Raw genomic sequence first — 15,381 nt, forward strand, 5'->3', positions numbered from 1 at the left:
ACATGCACTAATAAACGTTGTTCATCTTAATGCATACCATCTCTCTTAGTACAGTTCTATTCAGAGAGGTTGGCTGTGTCAACACAGGTTCCACCCTTTTGCACCACACTAGCTGACCCGTCACACCTAGGCTGTTGTCAACTGTAGCACAAACTGTCCCCATCAGCTTAATGACTCCAACTCCCTATTGTCTAACAGCTGAGCCTATTAACACCGTGTTGGAATGTTTACCTTACCAAAGGCTCTGTGGCCACTCATTGACACATGCTCCCTGTCGCACAGAATAGCTAGAGAGAGGTTACAAAGGAATTGGCCATGGAGGCATTGCTGCGTAAAATCGGTGTCCGGTATAAATAGTTGAGCAGAGAGCCTAAGAGGTTCAGCTTGCCTTCTGCTGACATTTCATTTTAGATTAGCACAGGGGGCAGGCAGAGATGGGTGTCAAATGGAGCTCAATTGATGCCGGAATAGCAGGGAAATTTAGGTTGTAGGATACATTCTCAAATTTGCACATCTGAAACTGAGATAAACAACATCTACTGAGATTGTGGGAGTTTAGTGCTCTTGGCAGCCAGTTCATTCTCTTCACCTCCCTCCCTCCATCTCTCTGTCTCTCTCTCCTCCCACAGACTAGTCTTGCATGTCTCTGTACTGTAGCAGTGAATTGAGTGCAGTTGAAGGAAGCCCACATGACGTTACCTCCTCAAAGTAACGTGCGTGTGCCTCCACTCTCATCATTAACTTTTCATGCACAATAGCTACTGGCAACCAGAGGTGCCTGATAAGCATTCTGCTCTAGGTTCAGTAGGAAGGTAAACTCAGTTGTCTGAGCTGCTACATATCTGTGCGTAATGAGTATACGTGTATAAGTAACAGAGGAGTACTCGCATAGTAGTATTGTCATTTAAATGAACACTGTGGAATCATCTTAAGAGCCTTCAGTGTCTCCCTTACTCCTCAAGTCTCACTGTTGGCTTGCCACAGCTGACACCATCTAGGAATGAGGGGGGGTTGGATCATACACTGGGTAACTGTCCTGTTAAGATATTTCACAGAAAGCCTGAATTAAAACAGCAAGCTTCAGTACCTGAGCCCCTCAAGCTGGCATACATCATCATAGAAGAGCAGAGCCTGTAAACATCCACCTATTCCCTCTGCTTCCTCTCCCTACCCTCCTCTTTCCTTCTCTCCCTTCCTATTGGCTCAGCCACCTCCCTCTCTCCCTTCTATTTTCCCATCCCCCACTTCTCTCCCCTTCCCTGGGCTGTGTTGCACATCTGTTGCGTTAGCTAGCGGCCGCTGGTCCACAGTGCTAGGATAGCGGGGTGTATGAAAAGGCTAGCCACTGCTGAGGCAGAGTATCGCACTACTGATGCAGCTGTGCCTGGGCTGGAGGATTAACATCGCAGCTCGCTGGGTGGCTGACATTATTAACTAGAGGAGGAGGAGAGAGACTCCCGTACACACACAGAAAACCAGCTACAGTGGAACACGTCAACAGCAGTAAAATCAGTGGCTTAGCAAGAGAGACGCTGAGTGAGGGAGAGGGAGGGAAGATCATCAAACCAGCTGTAGTCAGCTGACAGCCCCTTAGTTGTGAACAGGTTGATGCTGCTGAGAAGGAGAGCAGAAGAGGATGGGAAGCAGTATCATCTGAGCTGAATGTAGAATCAAGCAGCTGCTTCCGTCATGTGAGTGATACCAGATAGAGGGAGCGAGGCAGGGATAGAGAGTGTGAGCGATACCAGATAGAGAGTGGAGGCAGCAGCTCATCCAGTAAGTGCTGTAACCTGGCTGCTGCAGTCGGCTGGAGGGAGCAACAGCGAGATGGAGAGCTCGGTGTTGTCGGAGGCAGCAGGCTACTTCTGCTCCTGCCACCTACACCTCACCCAGGTCAGACTGGCACACACAGCTGGCATCGCTAATATGACAGTCCTGCCACGGCCAACGTCTGTTCCCCGTTTTCGCTTTCCCTCGATGTGGCTGCAGTTCTGATGGATTTTTAGTGCTTTGACTCCAGAGCCCTGGCATCAGTGATCAAGACTACCACTTATCTGTTCTCTTTTTTTCTTTTTTATAGTGTGTGTGATTTGCTCTGCTGCTAGCCTTTTCCCTATTCTTCTTCTTCTCTCACTGCTCTCGTTTTCTCTCCTGCTGTAACGGTAGCCTTTTTCACGGGAGACCACTGATCTGGTAAGCAAGCTGCAGCAGGGATGATGACAACCACTTCACCACACATGTTGATGTTGTGCTCCCCCCTGTCTAATTTTCTCTTTGTATCGCATGTTGTCATGTTTTTGTTTGAGGATGGGTTGAGGTAATGTACTGTTCTCACATAGCTGCTTTGCTAGTTAGTAGTGTCATTCATTCGATTGCCATGGTAGTAGGCTAATTCCAGGCTACTTCTGAAATGGAAAGCTATCCCTATTTAGTGCACTAGGTTTGGTCACCATATAGGGAATAGGTTGCTATGGCTTTGGTCAAAGTAGTGCACTACATAGGGAATAGGGTGCCATTTCAGACACAGACATTGATAAAGGCCCTTGACCCGTGAACTCTCCACTGGTGCCCTATTGGTGAAGGGAGGGTCTAGTGATTGCCTGTAGAACACTGATTGTGGATACAGTTGAGACTTACGTAACAATCGTAATACAATGCCAGGCGCTGGGGTTTAAAGTCCACCTGATTCTGACGTGTCACTTTTTGTGCTTGCTAGTTGCAAGACAAACAGAGAAAAATAATATGGAAAGGCATTTGACAAATGGACGAAGGCTGCACAGCCAGCTATACGGAATCTACCATTGATGGAATCTGTATGTGATGATCATTGTCTGCTGGCGTTTCGCTGGAAGGAGTGTTGAGGTATCATTGTTGGAGTGTTGAAAAGCTGCCTGGGAGTATGATAACAGAGGTTAAGTTTAGCGCTGTGAGGACAGTTGTGGGTTCTGGGCATCTTCCGCCCCCCTCTATCTCTGTGAGTCTCAGGTCTCGCTCTAACAGTGCCAGTGCTGTCAGCCAGAAGGTGGGTAAACCAAACAGATAGGCTACCTTCCTGTATATCACTGTTTGTTCTTGCATGCCGGTCTTGCATGCCAGTCTTGTCTCTTTCCTTCTTTCTTCCAACACATCTGTTGCTTCTTGTCCACTCTATTCAATCACAGATCACCTGACTAGCTATGCCCGCTGGCTGGCTCAGTAGTGTTGGACAGAATAGGACTGTTTCTGTTTGCTCTTACATATCTTGTATGACAGAAATCAGTGGAAATAAAGTTCCTGAAAAACATTTCCATCATTGGGTAATTTGCTCATGTTGCGGCAGCACAGCATGCTCTCGTTGCACAGTGAACAGTTAGCTAGTTCTCTGGGTACTGTTATCTAAATATGGAGAGAGCAGATGAACAGTACCCAGAGAACTAGCTATCTAAATATGGAGAGAGCTGATGAACAGTACCCAGAGAACTAGCTATCTAAATATGGAGAGAGCTGATGAACAGTACCCAGAGAACTAGCTATCTAAATATGGAGAGAGCTGATGAACAGTACCCAGAGAACTAGCTATCTAAATATGGAGAGAGCTGATGAACAGTACCCAGAGAACTAGCTATCTAAATATGGAGAGAGCTGATGAACAGTACCCAGAGAACTAGCTATCTAAATATGGAGAGAGCTGATGAACAGTACCCAGAGAACTAGCTATTTAAATATGGAGAGAGCTGATGAACAGTACCCAGAGAACTAGCTATCTAAATATGGAGAGAGCTGATGAACAGTACCCAGAGAACTAGCTATCTAAATATGGAGAGAGCTGATGAACAGTACCCAGAGAACTAGCTATCTAAATATGGAGAGAGCTGATGAACACCAGTGACTCTCCTGACCTGCTAACCGCCTCCGCACTCACACTACAACATTCTGCTCCCTGCCTGCCTACCCACACACAGCAGCTATCATTAGTAAACGTTCACTGCTCCAGTTCTTTACCAGACGTATTAGAAATGCAATGTTGAATATTACACACATTGCTGATTCCATTTTGCCTACTACCCCTTCCTGTTTGCCCTTGCTCTTCTATATTTTCAAATTTGAAGGGTCTAGTTTAGATAGATCGAGGCAGTGTAGCACTTCCACCATATTGCTTCCACTCTACAAATCTGCAAACTTTGAAGGGTTAGGGCCAAGGGGAAGAAGGGGTAGGGAGTGAATTGGGACCAGTGGACAATGTTATTGTATCTTACCCTCTCATCTTTCTCTCGCCAGGCCTATTCCCAGGATGCGTACCTCCGAAGCCGCTGTGCCTACAGTGGAAACGCCCGTCACATCCCCGAGCCGCCCCCCATATGTTACCCTCGTGTAGACTGTAAGCCCCCGGGGATGGCCCAGGCTACAGAGACCCCCTCCCCAGTTGGAGTGGGGGTACAGGGAGCATGCCAGGGGGCAACACCACCAGACATGGGGTACCGCATGGAGATTCCTGTGCCCCCCTCCCCTCCTCCTCCTGCACACCCGTACCCCAAATCCCAGACTGCGGTGTGCATGCGCAATGACAGCGTGAGGACTGTGGTAGTTCCTCCAGAGCTGGGCCGTATAGGACCAGCACACAGAATAGACTATAGCATGGTAGGGCCCCCTGACCCTGGCCTCATCAGAGTGCGTCCTGGGTCTGTGTCCCACTACCCCCTGCCACGGAAAACAGACATCTACCCCTCTGGGGCGAGCCTACTCAATTACAGTGCCCCGCTACCCCACTACCCACCCAACTCTAACTCCCCCAACCCCGTCTCTCACCAAAACATAGACTGGCGGACATACCAGACCTACAGGGAGTACATCGATAACAAGAGTATCCACGCCTATGGCAGCCGGACCATCCAGGAGAGATTAGAAAGCCTGCGAGCCGCCAGCCAGAACACCTTCAACTCCTCCCACCATATCCCCCGGGGTGGCTGGGGCCCCAACCCTAAGGGTCTCCGGCGCAGGAGCACCTCCCACGACCGCGCCTACCATGGACCTCCACCCCCCTTCCACCACATGCCCCCCCGCAGCTCTTCCCAGGACCGTATGAGTATGGCAGAGCGGGGGGTTCACCCCAGGAACTGGCCTCCTCGTAGTGTGTCCCAGGATGGGTTAACACACAAGGCCCGGGCTCGCTCCTCTGACTGTGACTATGTGGACTCTGTGGAGCTGGGCCGGCCCATGGTGGATAGACGGGGCTACGCTAGCAGGCTTGACCAGGGTACACGCCCCAGCAGGCAGAGCCTCTCCAAACAGGCTGTCCATCACCGACCCCCTGCAGGGTACGGTAGGGACAGCCTCCGGGGAACGCCAATGCCCAACCCTACCCTCTATGCTAAAGGACCAGAGCAGCTCCAGCACCAGCCTCACGGCGCTCCTAATATGACCCAAGACAGACCCTCTCACCTGGGGAAGATTATTACCTTGGAGCCCTCCCCAACCGACCAAAGAGCTGGAGTCAAAGGTGTGAACCATGTGAGCCAGAGCAGGGGGCGGGCGGAGACCATGCAGCCGGCAGGGGAGGTGCCAGGGAGAGAGGTGGCAGCGGTGGTGGGCCATAGGTCCTCGTCCTTATCCGCCTCCCATCAGAGACCACAGAGGCTTGGGATCCTCAAAACCTCCCACCACCACCCACCTCGCCCAGAGCCCCAGGCCCAGGTGAACGGTCGCGGCCCCTCGGCCTCAGAATTGGGCGTGGTCCTCAGGGAAAAGCCTCCTGGGTCGTTGAAGAACCCCAGCCCCCTGCGCCACCCTTCCTACATCCTGGCGGTGAACGAGGAGGACGGTTCGGAGTCAGCAGCGGACGCAGTGTGCTGGCTGCCCAACGATGCACGGCGGGAGATGCACATGCGGCGGCTGAGCAAGAAGCAGGAGAAGGACCAGACCTCATGCTCCTCCAGCAACCTGGAGGAGTCCCTCGACTCAATCCCCTTTATCGGTAAGAGGCCGAACACTAACTTAACAGTTGCGTCCAAAATTGCTTCCTATTCTCTATTTGGTACACCACTATACTTCAAAAGTAGTACATTTTTATAGGGAATAGGGTACCATTTGGGACACATGCGATGACTCTATCCATTTCATCGGTAAGAGAGCTCTAACACCATGGCACTGTGCAGTCTCCATGGCACCAGAAGCACCAGGCATGAAGGCAGAGAAAATAGTAGACTAGGGGGCCAGTAGCAGCAGCAGTTCGTCAGTACAGATAAGAATGGGAGGGGAAATTGCTGGGGAGAAATGACAAATCATTAGATTTAGAAACATGGTTTTATAGTATATTTTTATTTTATACCTGGCCCATGTTTACCACCTGATCAATCTCCTTGGCTAGATGTACAGTATGTTGTTAAGGAGCTTTGGTTGCAGGCAGGGAGTGTAGAGGGTTTTTTCTACCATTGAAATCCTTTGGCGGGCCACCTAAGAGTTAAAAAAATAAATAATAATCTCTGTTCGCCTATGTCCAAACTGTGTAATAAAAAAAAATCTATATGTAAACTTAGCAAAAAAAGACTGTCAACTGCGTTTATTTTCAGCAAACTTAACATGTGTAAATATTTGTATGAACATAAGATTCAACAAATGAGACCTAAAATGAACAAGTTCCACAGACATGTGACTAACAGAAATTGAATAATGTGTCCCTGAACAAAGGGGGGGTCAAAATCAAAAGTAACAGTCAGTATCTGGTGTGGCCACCAGCTGCATTAAGTACCGCAGTGCATCTCCTCATGGACTGCACCAGATTTGCCAGTTCTTGCTGTAAGATGTTACCCCACTCTTCCACCAAGTTACCTGCAAGTTCCCGGACATTTCTGGGGGGAATGGCCCTAGCCCTCACCCTCCGATCCAACAGGACCCAGACGTGCTCAATGGGATTGAGATCCGGATTCTTTGCTGGCCATGGCAGAACACTGACATTCCTGTCTTGCAGGAAATCACGCACAGAATGAGCATTATGGCTGGTGGCATTGTCATGCTGGAGGGTCATGTCAGGATGAGCCTGCAGGAAGGGTACCACATGAGGGAGGAGGATGTCTTCCCTGTAACGCACAGCGTTGAGATTGCCTGTAATGACAACAAGCTCAGTCCGATGATGCTGTGACACACCGCCCCAGACCACGACGGACCCTCCACCTCCGAATCGCTCCCGCTCCAGAGTACAGGCCTCTGTGTAACGCTCATTCCTTTGACGATAAACGCGAATCCGACCATCACCCCCGGTGAGACAAAACCGCGACTCGTCAGTAAAGAGCACTTTTTGCCAGTCCTGTCTGGTCCAGCGACGGTGGGTTTGTGCCCATAGGCGATTTTGTTGCCGGTGATGTCTGGTGAGGACCTGCCTTACAACAGGCCTACAAGTCCTCAGTCCAGCCTCTCTCAGCCTATTGCGGACAGTCTGAGCAATGATGGAAGGATTGTGTGTTCCTGGTGTAACTCGGGCAGTTGTTGTTTCCATCCTGTACCTGTCCCGCAGAAATGTGATGTTCAGTTGTACCGGTCCTGTGCAGGTGTTGTTACACGTGGTCTGACACTGTGAAGACGATCAGCTGTCCGTCCTGTCTCCCTGTAGCGCTGTCTTAGGCGTCTCACAGTACGGACATTGCAATTTTTTTGCCCTGGCCACATCTGCAGTCCTCATGCCTCCTTGCAGCATGCCTAAGGCATGTTCACGCAGATGAGCAGGGACCCTGGGCATCTTTCTTTTGGTGTTTTTCAGGGTCTGTAGAAAGGCCTCTTTAGTGTCTTAAGTGGGACCTTAATTGCCTACCGTCTGTAAGCTGTTCATGTCTTAACGACCGTTCCACAGGTGCATGTTCATTAATTGTTTATGGTTAATTGAACAAGCATGGGAAACAGTTTTTAAACCCTTTACAATGGTTCTTACGAATTATCTTTGAAAGACAGGGTCCTGAAAAAGAGACGTATCTTTTTTTGCTGAGTTTTTATACAGTACCAGTCAAAAGTTTAGACACCTACTCATTCAAGGGTTTTTCTTTCTTTTTAATATTTTCTACATTGTAGAACAATAGTGAATACATCAAAACTATGAAATAACACATATGGAATCAAAAAAGTGTTAAACAAATCAAAATATATTTTAGATTCTTCAAAGTAGCCACCCTTTGCCTTGATGACAGCTTTGCACACTCTTGGCATTCTCTCAACCAACTTCACCTGGAATGCTTTCCAACAGTCTTGAAGGAGTTTCCACATATGCTGAGCACTTATTGGTTGCTTTTCCTTCACTCTGCGGTCCAACCTATCCCAAACCATCTCAATTGGGTTGAGGTTGGGTGATTGTGGAGGCCTGGTCATCTGATGCAGCACTCCATCACTCTCCTTCTTGTTTAAATAGCCCCTACACAGCCTGGAGGTGTGTTGGATCATTGTCCTGTTGAAAAACAAATGATAGTCCCACTAAGCACAAACCAAATGGAATGGCTGTGCTGGTTAAGTGTGCCTTGAATTCTAAATAAATCACTGACAGTGTCACCAGCAAAGCACCCCCACACCATCACACTGCTTTCTCCATGCTGTTACCAGATATAAAGTATGTACACAAGATAACAGACCTATGTATTTAAAAAAAAATATATATAATCTTTGAGAACTAACAATCCCCAAAATATAAGCTAGGCAGTCAGGGAGAGTTTACCCTTCACTATTTCCCTCTCCAGATTTTCGTGCAACCGATCGCAGCGCTCCAATGGATGGCAACTGTCATCGAGTCCGACACCTCGGACAAGCTCACATTTGAAACGAATGAAAGCAGTGAGGGCAGTGGGAAAAACAGAATTTTCTTTAAAACATTTTGTTTAAATGGCTAAATACTTTAAAAGTGCACCAGGGGTACTTGCTACTGTTATTGCTGAAATGCAGAGTCTGTTGATGGAGTATTGTTTTTAACCCAAAATGTTACTTTTGTTACATTGTTTGCTAGCGCAGCTGTTTAGCTAGCTCTGTCTCATTGACCACCAAACGTAGTTAATGCTAGTTAACCACTTAATATAACTTGTTTTCTCTCATCTGCTGTCAACATGAGAGCACAACTTAGCTCCAAAAGTGGTTATCAAATCAAATGTATTTATATAGCCCTTCTTACATCAGCTGATATCTCAAAGTGCTGTACAGAAACCCAGCCTAAAACCCCAAACAGCAAGCAATGCAGGTGTAGAAGCACAGTGGCTAGGAAAAACTCCCTAGAAAGGCCAAAACCTAGGAAGAAACCTAGAGAGGAACCAGGCTATGAGGGGTGGCCAGTCCTCTTCTGGCTGTGCCGGGTGGAGATTATAACAGAACATGGCCAAGATGTTCAAATGTTCATAAATGACCAGCATGGTCAAATAATAATAATCACAGTAGTTGTCAAGGGTGCAACAAGTCATCACCTCAGGAGTAAATGTCAGTTGGCTTTTCATAGCCGATCATTAAGAGTATCTCTACCGCTCCTGCTGTCTCTAGAGAGTTGAAAACAGCAGGTCTGGGACAGGTAGCACGTCCGGTGAACAGGTTCCATAGCCGCAGGCAGAACAGTTGAAACTGGAGCAGCAGCACGGCCAGGTGGACTGAGGACAGCAAGGAGTCATCATGCCAGGTAATCCTGAGGCATGGTCCTAGGGCTCAGGTCCTCCGAGAGAGAGAAAGAAAGAGAGAATTAGAGAGAGCATACTTAAATTCACACAGGACACTGGATAAGACAGGAGAAGTACTCCAGATATAACAAACTGACCCTAGCCCCCCGACACAAACTACTGCAGCATAAATCCTGGAGGCTGAGACAGGAGGGGTCAGGAGACAGTGGCCCCATCCGATGATACCCCCGGACAGGGCCAAACGTGAAGGATATAACCCCACCCACTTTGCCAAAGCACAGCCCCCACACCACTAGAGGGATATCTTCAACCACCAACTTACCATCCTGAGACAAGGCCGAGTATAGCCCACAAAGATCTCCGCCACGGCACAACCCAAGGGGGGGGCGCCAACCCAGACGGGAAGATCACGTCAGTGACTCAACCCACTCAAGTGACGCACCCCTCCTAGGGACGGCATGAAAGAGCACCAGTAAGCCAGTGACTCAGCCCCTGTAACAGGGTTAGAGGCAGAGAATCCCAGTGGAGAGAGGGGAACCGGCCAGGCAGAGACAGCAAGGGCGGTTCGTTGCTCCAGAGCGTTTCCGTTCACCTTCACACTCCTGGGCCAGACTACACTCAATCATATGACCCACGGAAGAGATGAGTCTTCAGTAAAGACTTAAAGGTTGAGACCGAGTCTGCGTCTCTCACATGGGTAGGCAGACCATTCCATAAAAATGGAGCTCTATAGGAGAAAGCCCTGCCTCCAGCTGTTTGCTTAGAAATTCTAGGGACAATTAGGAGGCCTGCGTCTTGTGACCGTAGCGTACGTGTAGGTATGCACGGCAGGACCAAATCGGAAAGATAGGTAGGAGCAAGCCCATGTAATGCTTTGTAGGTTAGCAGTAAAACCTTGAAATCAGCCCTTGCCTTAACAGGAAGCCAGTGTAGGGAGGCTAGCACTGGAGTAATATGATCACATTTTTGGGTTCTAGTCAGTGCTAAATACAACTGCTAGAATCCTAACTGAAGTTTATTTAGTGCTGTAGCCGGAAAATAGAACATTGCAGTAGTCTAACCTAGAAGTAACAAAAGCATGGATCAATTTTTCTGCATCATTCTTGGACAGAAAGTTTCTGATTTTTGCAATGTTACGTAGATGGAAAAAAGCTGTCCTTGAAACAGTCTTGATATGTTCGTCTGCATGCTGATAGTTAATTCAGAGCTATTCAGGGGCTAGCTACACTACAAACAACATTTTACCAGGTTCCTGTGAAGCAATTGTAGTGGCAGTCCACCACAATATACCCAATAGTTTCCTGATTAGCAAGGGGTAGTCTGTTTTAATGTCATTGTGTATTAGAAACACAGTTTGAGATCATTGTGAAGGGATCTCGCCAGTGGTTGAATTGGGCTTCCCGGGAAAATGTTGTCCAAGGTTGCAATAGTAACCTTACCGAATGGTCAATGAAAAAAACAAAAAAAAACATTGAATTTAGCGGTATAGATTTTGTTATTATGTATGAGCAAAAGAACACAGCCATGGCAAAATGCATAGAATTGCAGGAAATTAGCTTTAAAACGGCAACATGCGGTCTACACCTCCAAGATGGGGGGCCTCTAAACATTTTTCTCTGAAAATTAGGGGACTGCGCCCTCTGCCACGCCCACAACCTAATCTATGATGTTGATGGTGATTTGAACACTTGTCCTCATAAGAAGTGCTCTAAATGTCACTCCCGCTAAAGCCCGTGTGTAAAATGTGTTATTTTGTGCATTTTCCTTTTATCTCCTCTTCATTTTGCTGATAAAGCTTTTCTCTCAGCATTTTTAGCATTTCATAAACAGCTGAATTAGACAACTTTTCCTTAAAGGGACAGTGGGATGAAAATGTAGCCTGTTCTGACTATCCTGTCATTACACTGAGCTCACAACCTGCAATATGCAAGTTATTTTCTTTCACGAGTCAGTCATACGTGTTTTTCTTCAATCTTGTGGACAGCTAAGACATAGATGTATTATTACTGATTTGAAAAGTTGGGTCAGGGTGTACTCTAGCTAAAATACATCATATTTTACTGGGCCACTCAGTAAGTGCGATCAGTAAGGTAGGCCACGCCTGTTTGCTGATCCACTTAGTGTTCTGGAAGGACGCTGAAGAACATTGTGCATTCTACAGGTGTGTGTTTTCTGGAGCTGGGTCATAGTGAGGCAGCAGAGATGAGGCATAGTGATTTTTAGTATGGCCCATGGGACAGAAATTAGCTAGAGTTTGGTCGTAGAGCCAGCCAGGCCTGTTGTATTGTACCACTGCCGCAGAGGGATACGCGGCAGCAACTTCCACTAAACAATTCATCATCAGACATTCGGATCTAATTTGAGCTTCAAATCACATTTTATTTGTTATATGCACCGAATACGCCTAAAATGCGCCTAAAATGAGCTACCCAAATCTAACTGCCTGTAGCTCAGGACCTGAAGCAAGGATATGCATATTCTTGATACCATTAAGGACACACTTTGAAATTTGTGTAAATGTGAAATTAATGTGGGAGAATATAACACATTAGATATGGTAAAAGATAAGATAATTTGTTCCATCTTTGAAATGGAAGAGAAAAGGCATACTTTCAGATAGGAGTCTAGATGTAATTTTAGCCACCAGATGGCAGCAGTGTATGTGCAAAGTTTGACTGTTCCAGTGAAGAATTACATTACTGCACAATATTTTATATTGAGTTTGCCCAAATGTGCCGAATTTGTCAATTGATACATTTTCAAGTACATAACTATAGAGAACATACAAAAATTATATGGTAATAAAACATTTAAGTTTACTCACTCCCATGAATGTCATACATGATGAATAATTAGCTTATACACTAACTTTCAAACCTAGATAGCTGGGCGGGGTGGGTGTGGAGCCAGAGACAGCAATGGGGTCAAATGGGGTCAATGGGTTTGAACATAAAAATATATTTTATCAAACAAAACTATGCTACATTTTATTTCTGGGTTACTGAATGTAAGTACAATATTTACCTTCAGAGGTGAATGTATCAAACTAGTTTTTGTTTTTTGTAGTTTTTTGTTGTTGTGCGCTCTCCTCAAACAATAGCATTGTCTTTTTTTCACTGTAATAGCTACTGTTAATTGGACACTGCAGTTAGATTAACAAGAATTTAAGCTTTCTGCCGATAAAAGACATGTCTATGTCCCGGAAAAGCACTTTGTGTTACCAAACTTACTGAAGGCATTGTTAAAATGATTAAAGTCTGTTCTTGAATTTGCCTTTCAATAGACGATTTGCCTATTAGAGACAATGTAATTTTATCACTCACATTTCTTGTGAACGCCCCTCCCCACAGCACTTATGTCCCCATCATCTCTGTTATCTTTTTAGGGCTGCAATCCCGTTAACGGGATCGATATGACAACAGCCAGTGAAAGTGCAGGGCGCCAAATTCAAACAACAGAAATCTCATAATTAAAATTCCTCAAACATACAACTATTTTATACCATTTTAAAGGTAATCCTGTTGTTAATCCCACCACAGTGTCTGATTTCAAAAAGGCTTTACAGCGAAAGCACCACAAACGATTATGTTAGGTCACCGCCAAATCACAGAAAAACACAGCCATTTTTCCAGCCAAAGACAGGAGTCACAAAAAGCAGAAATAGAGATCAAATGAATCACTAACCTTTGATGATCTTCATCAGATGACAGGACTTCATGTTACACAATACATGTATGTTTTGTTCGGTAAAGTTCATATTTATATCAAAAACTCTCAGTATACATTGGCGCGTTATGTTCAGTAGTTCCAAAAACATCCGGTGATTTTGCAGAGAGCCACATCAATTTCCAGAAATACTCATAATAAATGTTGATCAAAGATCAAGTGTTATACATGGAATTTTAGATCCACTTCTCCTTAATTCAACCGCTGTGTCAGATTTCAAAAAAGCTTTACGGAAAAAGCAAACCATGCAATAATCTGAGGTCGGCACTCAGAGCCCAATCAAGACAAAAATATATCCGCCATATTGTGCAGTCAACAGAAGTCAGAAATAACATCATAAATATTCACTTACCTTTGATCATCATCTTAATGCAGATTTGTTCGGTAATGTCCATCATTTATGTCCAAATAGCTACTTTTGTTAGCGCGTTTGGTAAACAAATCCAAAGTCACGAAGTGCGTTCACTAAAAGCAGACGAAATGTCAAAAAGTTCCGTAACAGTCAGTAGAAACATGTCAAACGATGTATAGAATCAATCTTTAGGATGTTTTTAACATAAATCTTCAATAATGTTCCAACAGGAGAATTCCTTTGTCTTCAGAAGTGCGATGGAACAGAGCTCGCTCTCACATGAACGTGCATGGTCAGCGCATGTTCAGGTCATGGTAGACCTTACTCAATCCCCTCTCATTCGGCCCCCCTTCACAGTAGAAGCATCAGACAAGGTTCTAAAGACTGTTGACATCTAGTCAACAGCCTTAGGAAGTGCAAAATGACCCATATCCCACTGTGTATTCGATAGGCGATGAGTTGAAAACCTACAAACCTCAGATTTCCCACTTCCTGCTTGGATTTTTTCTCAGGTTTTTGCCTGCCATATGAGTTCTGTTATACTCACAGACATCATTCAAACAGTTTTAGAAACTTCAGAGTGTTTTCTATCTAATACTAATAATAGGCAGTTTACTCTGGGCACCTTTTCATCCAAGCTACTCAATACTGCCCCTGCAGCCATAAGAAGTTATACCAGCCTGCCTTACTGGTGATGATGACCTTAATTTAACCAGTTAGAAATGTATTTTTGTGTCATCCAGCATGTAGCAGTTACATGTCTACCTGTCATGGTACTTCCATACCGCTACTGCTGGTAGTGGAACAGGCAGGGCCAAGCCAGGTGCAGACAAAGCAGGCAGTGACAGTGAGGAAGGATGGTGATGGGGCAGCCACAGCACCACAACTCTGGGCCTGGTGCCCATGATGTGATCCAGAGAACAGAGGTCTGATTGACCCGCTCTAACCAGCCCTCAGGCTCCCATCAATGACCCATTTGAAAGACCAGCAGGCCACTGTCTGTACGGTTGGAGCCTTCCTTATCATGTGAGGTCAGATTCCATTCCAGTGGCCCAGAGTGGCAAAGCCGGTCGCTCACTAGTCTTCTTTAGCCAATGCTCTGGTCAAGGTTACATTCTTTACCCTCTTGGATCTAACAGCTGACAGTCTCAGTCTGGGTTTTATTGGGATTTAAAAAATGTGGGGTGTTATTAGAATAAGGTCATCCATCTTCCACTGAATTTTAGTTTAAAGAGTTCAAATGTGGATTTAACTTCGACTGTCTCAACTAATATTGTTATGAGGGTCTTCAAATGCGATCCCTCGTTGAGGATTTATCTTGCAATGTTTTACCTTTGAGCTTTGCATGGAACTCCAGGACTTGTATGGGAGTGCAACCACTACCAGAGAAGCTGGGATGTTGTTTCCATCCCAGAGTGAGGAGCTCTGGTACTGGGCCAGTCTGATTCTGACCAGGCCACGTGCGGTGACAGTCCTCTCCCAGGACTGGTAATCCCTCCCTGTGCAGCATGCTACTGGTGGACAGGCTGGGCATGGGGCTGGGGCCCTGGGCTTGGCTGGACCAGTGGGCCTGGTGCAGGGCCTGCCAGGAGTGTGAGCTTCGCTATCTGACGCTGGAGGAACCAGACGGTGTGTTGAGTTCCACAGACGGGGGAAGGGGGCCGTGTGTAACCTAGAAGAAGTCCAGTTTCTTGTATG

At 46.3% G+C, this 15,381-nt stretch overlaps 1 protein-coding gene across 3 annotated transcripts in view; it reads left to right on the plus strand.

Annotated features, from left to right (window-relative positions):
- LOC120055908 (rho GTPase-activating protein 21-like) overlaps nucleotides 1-15,381 on the plus strand; it is a 74,134-nt gene that overhangs the window by 38,028 nt on the left and 20,725 nt on the right. For 2 of the 3 annotated variants that reach the window (XM_039003950.1, XM_039003952.1), the window contains exon 8: nucleotides 4,258-5,950. In XM_039003950.1, coding sequence (XP_038859878.1) covers nucleotides 4,258-5,950 — 1,693 coding nt within the window. Of the gene's footprint in view, nucleotides 1-2,714; nucleotides 3,023-4,257; nucleotides 5,951-15,381 lie in introns of those variants that run through there. The other variant, XM_039003953.1, reaches the window with a different exon arrangement.

Source organism: Salvelinus namaycush, chromosome 11, assembly GCF_016432855.1.
Source record: "Salvelinus namaycush isolate Seneca chromosome 11, SaNama_1.0, whole genome shotgun sequence".
Classification (NCBI taxonomy): domain Eukaryota; kingdom Metazoa; phylum Chordata; class Actinopteri; order Salmoniformes; family Salmonidae; genus Salvelinus; species Salvelinus namaycush.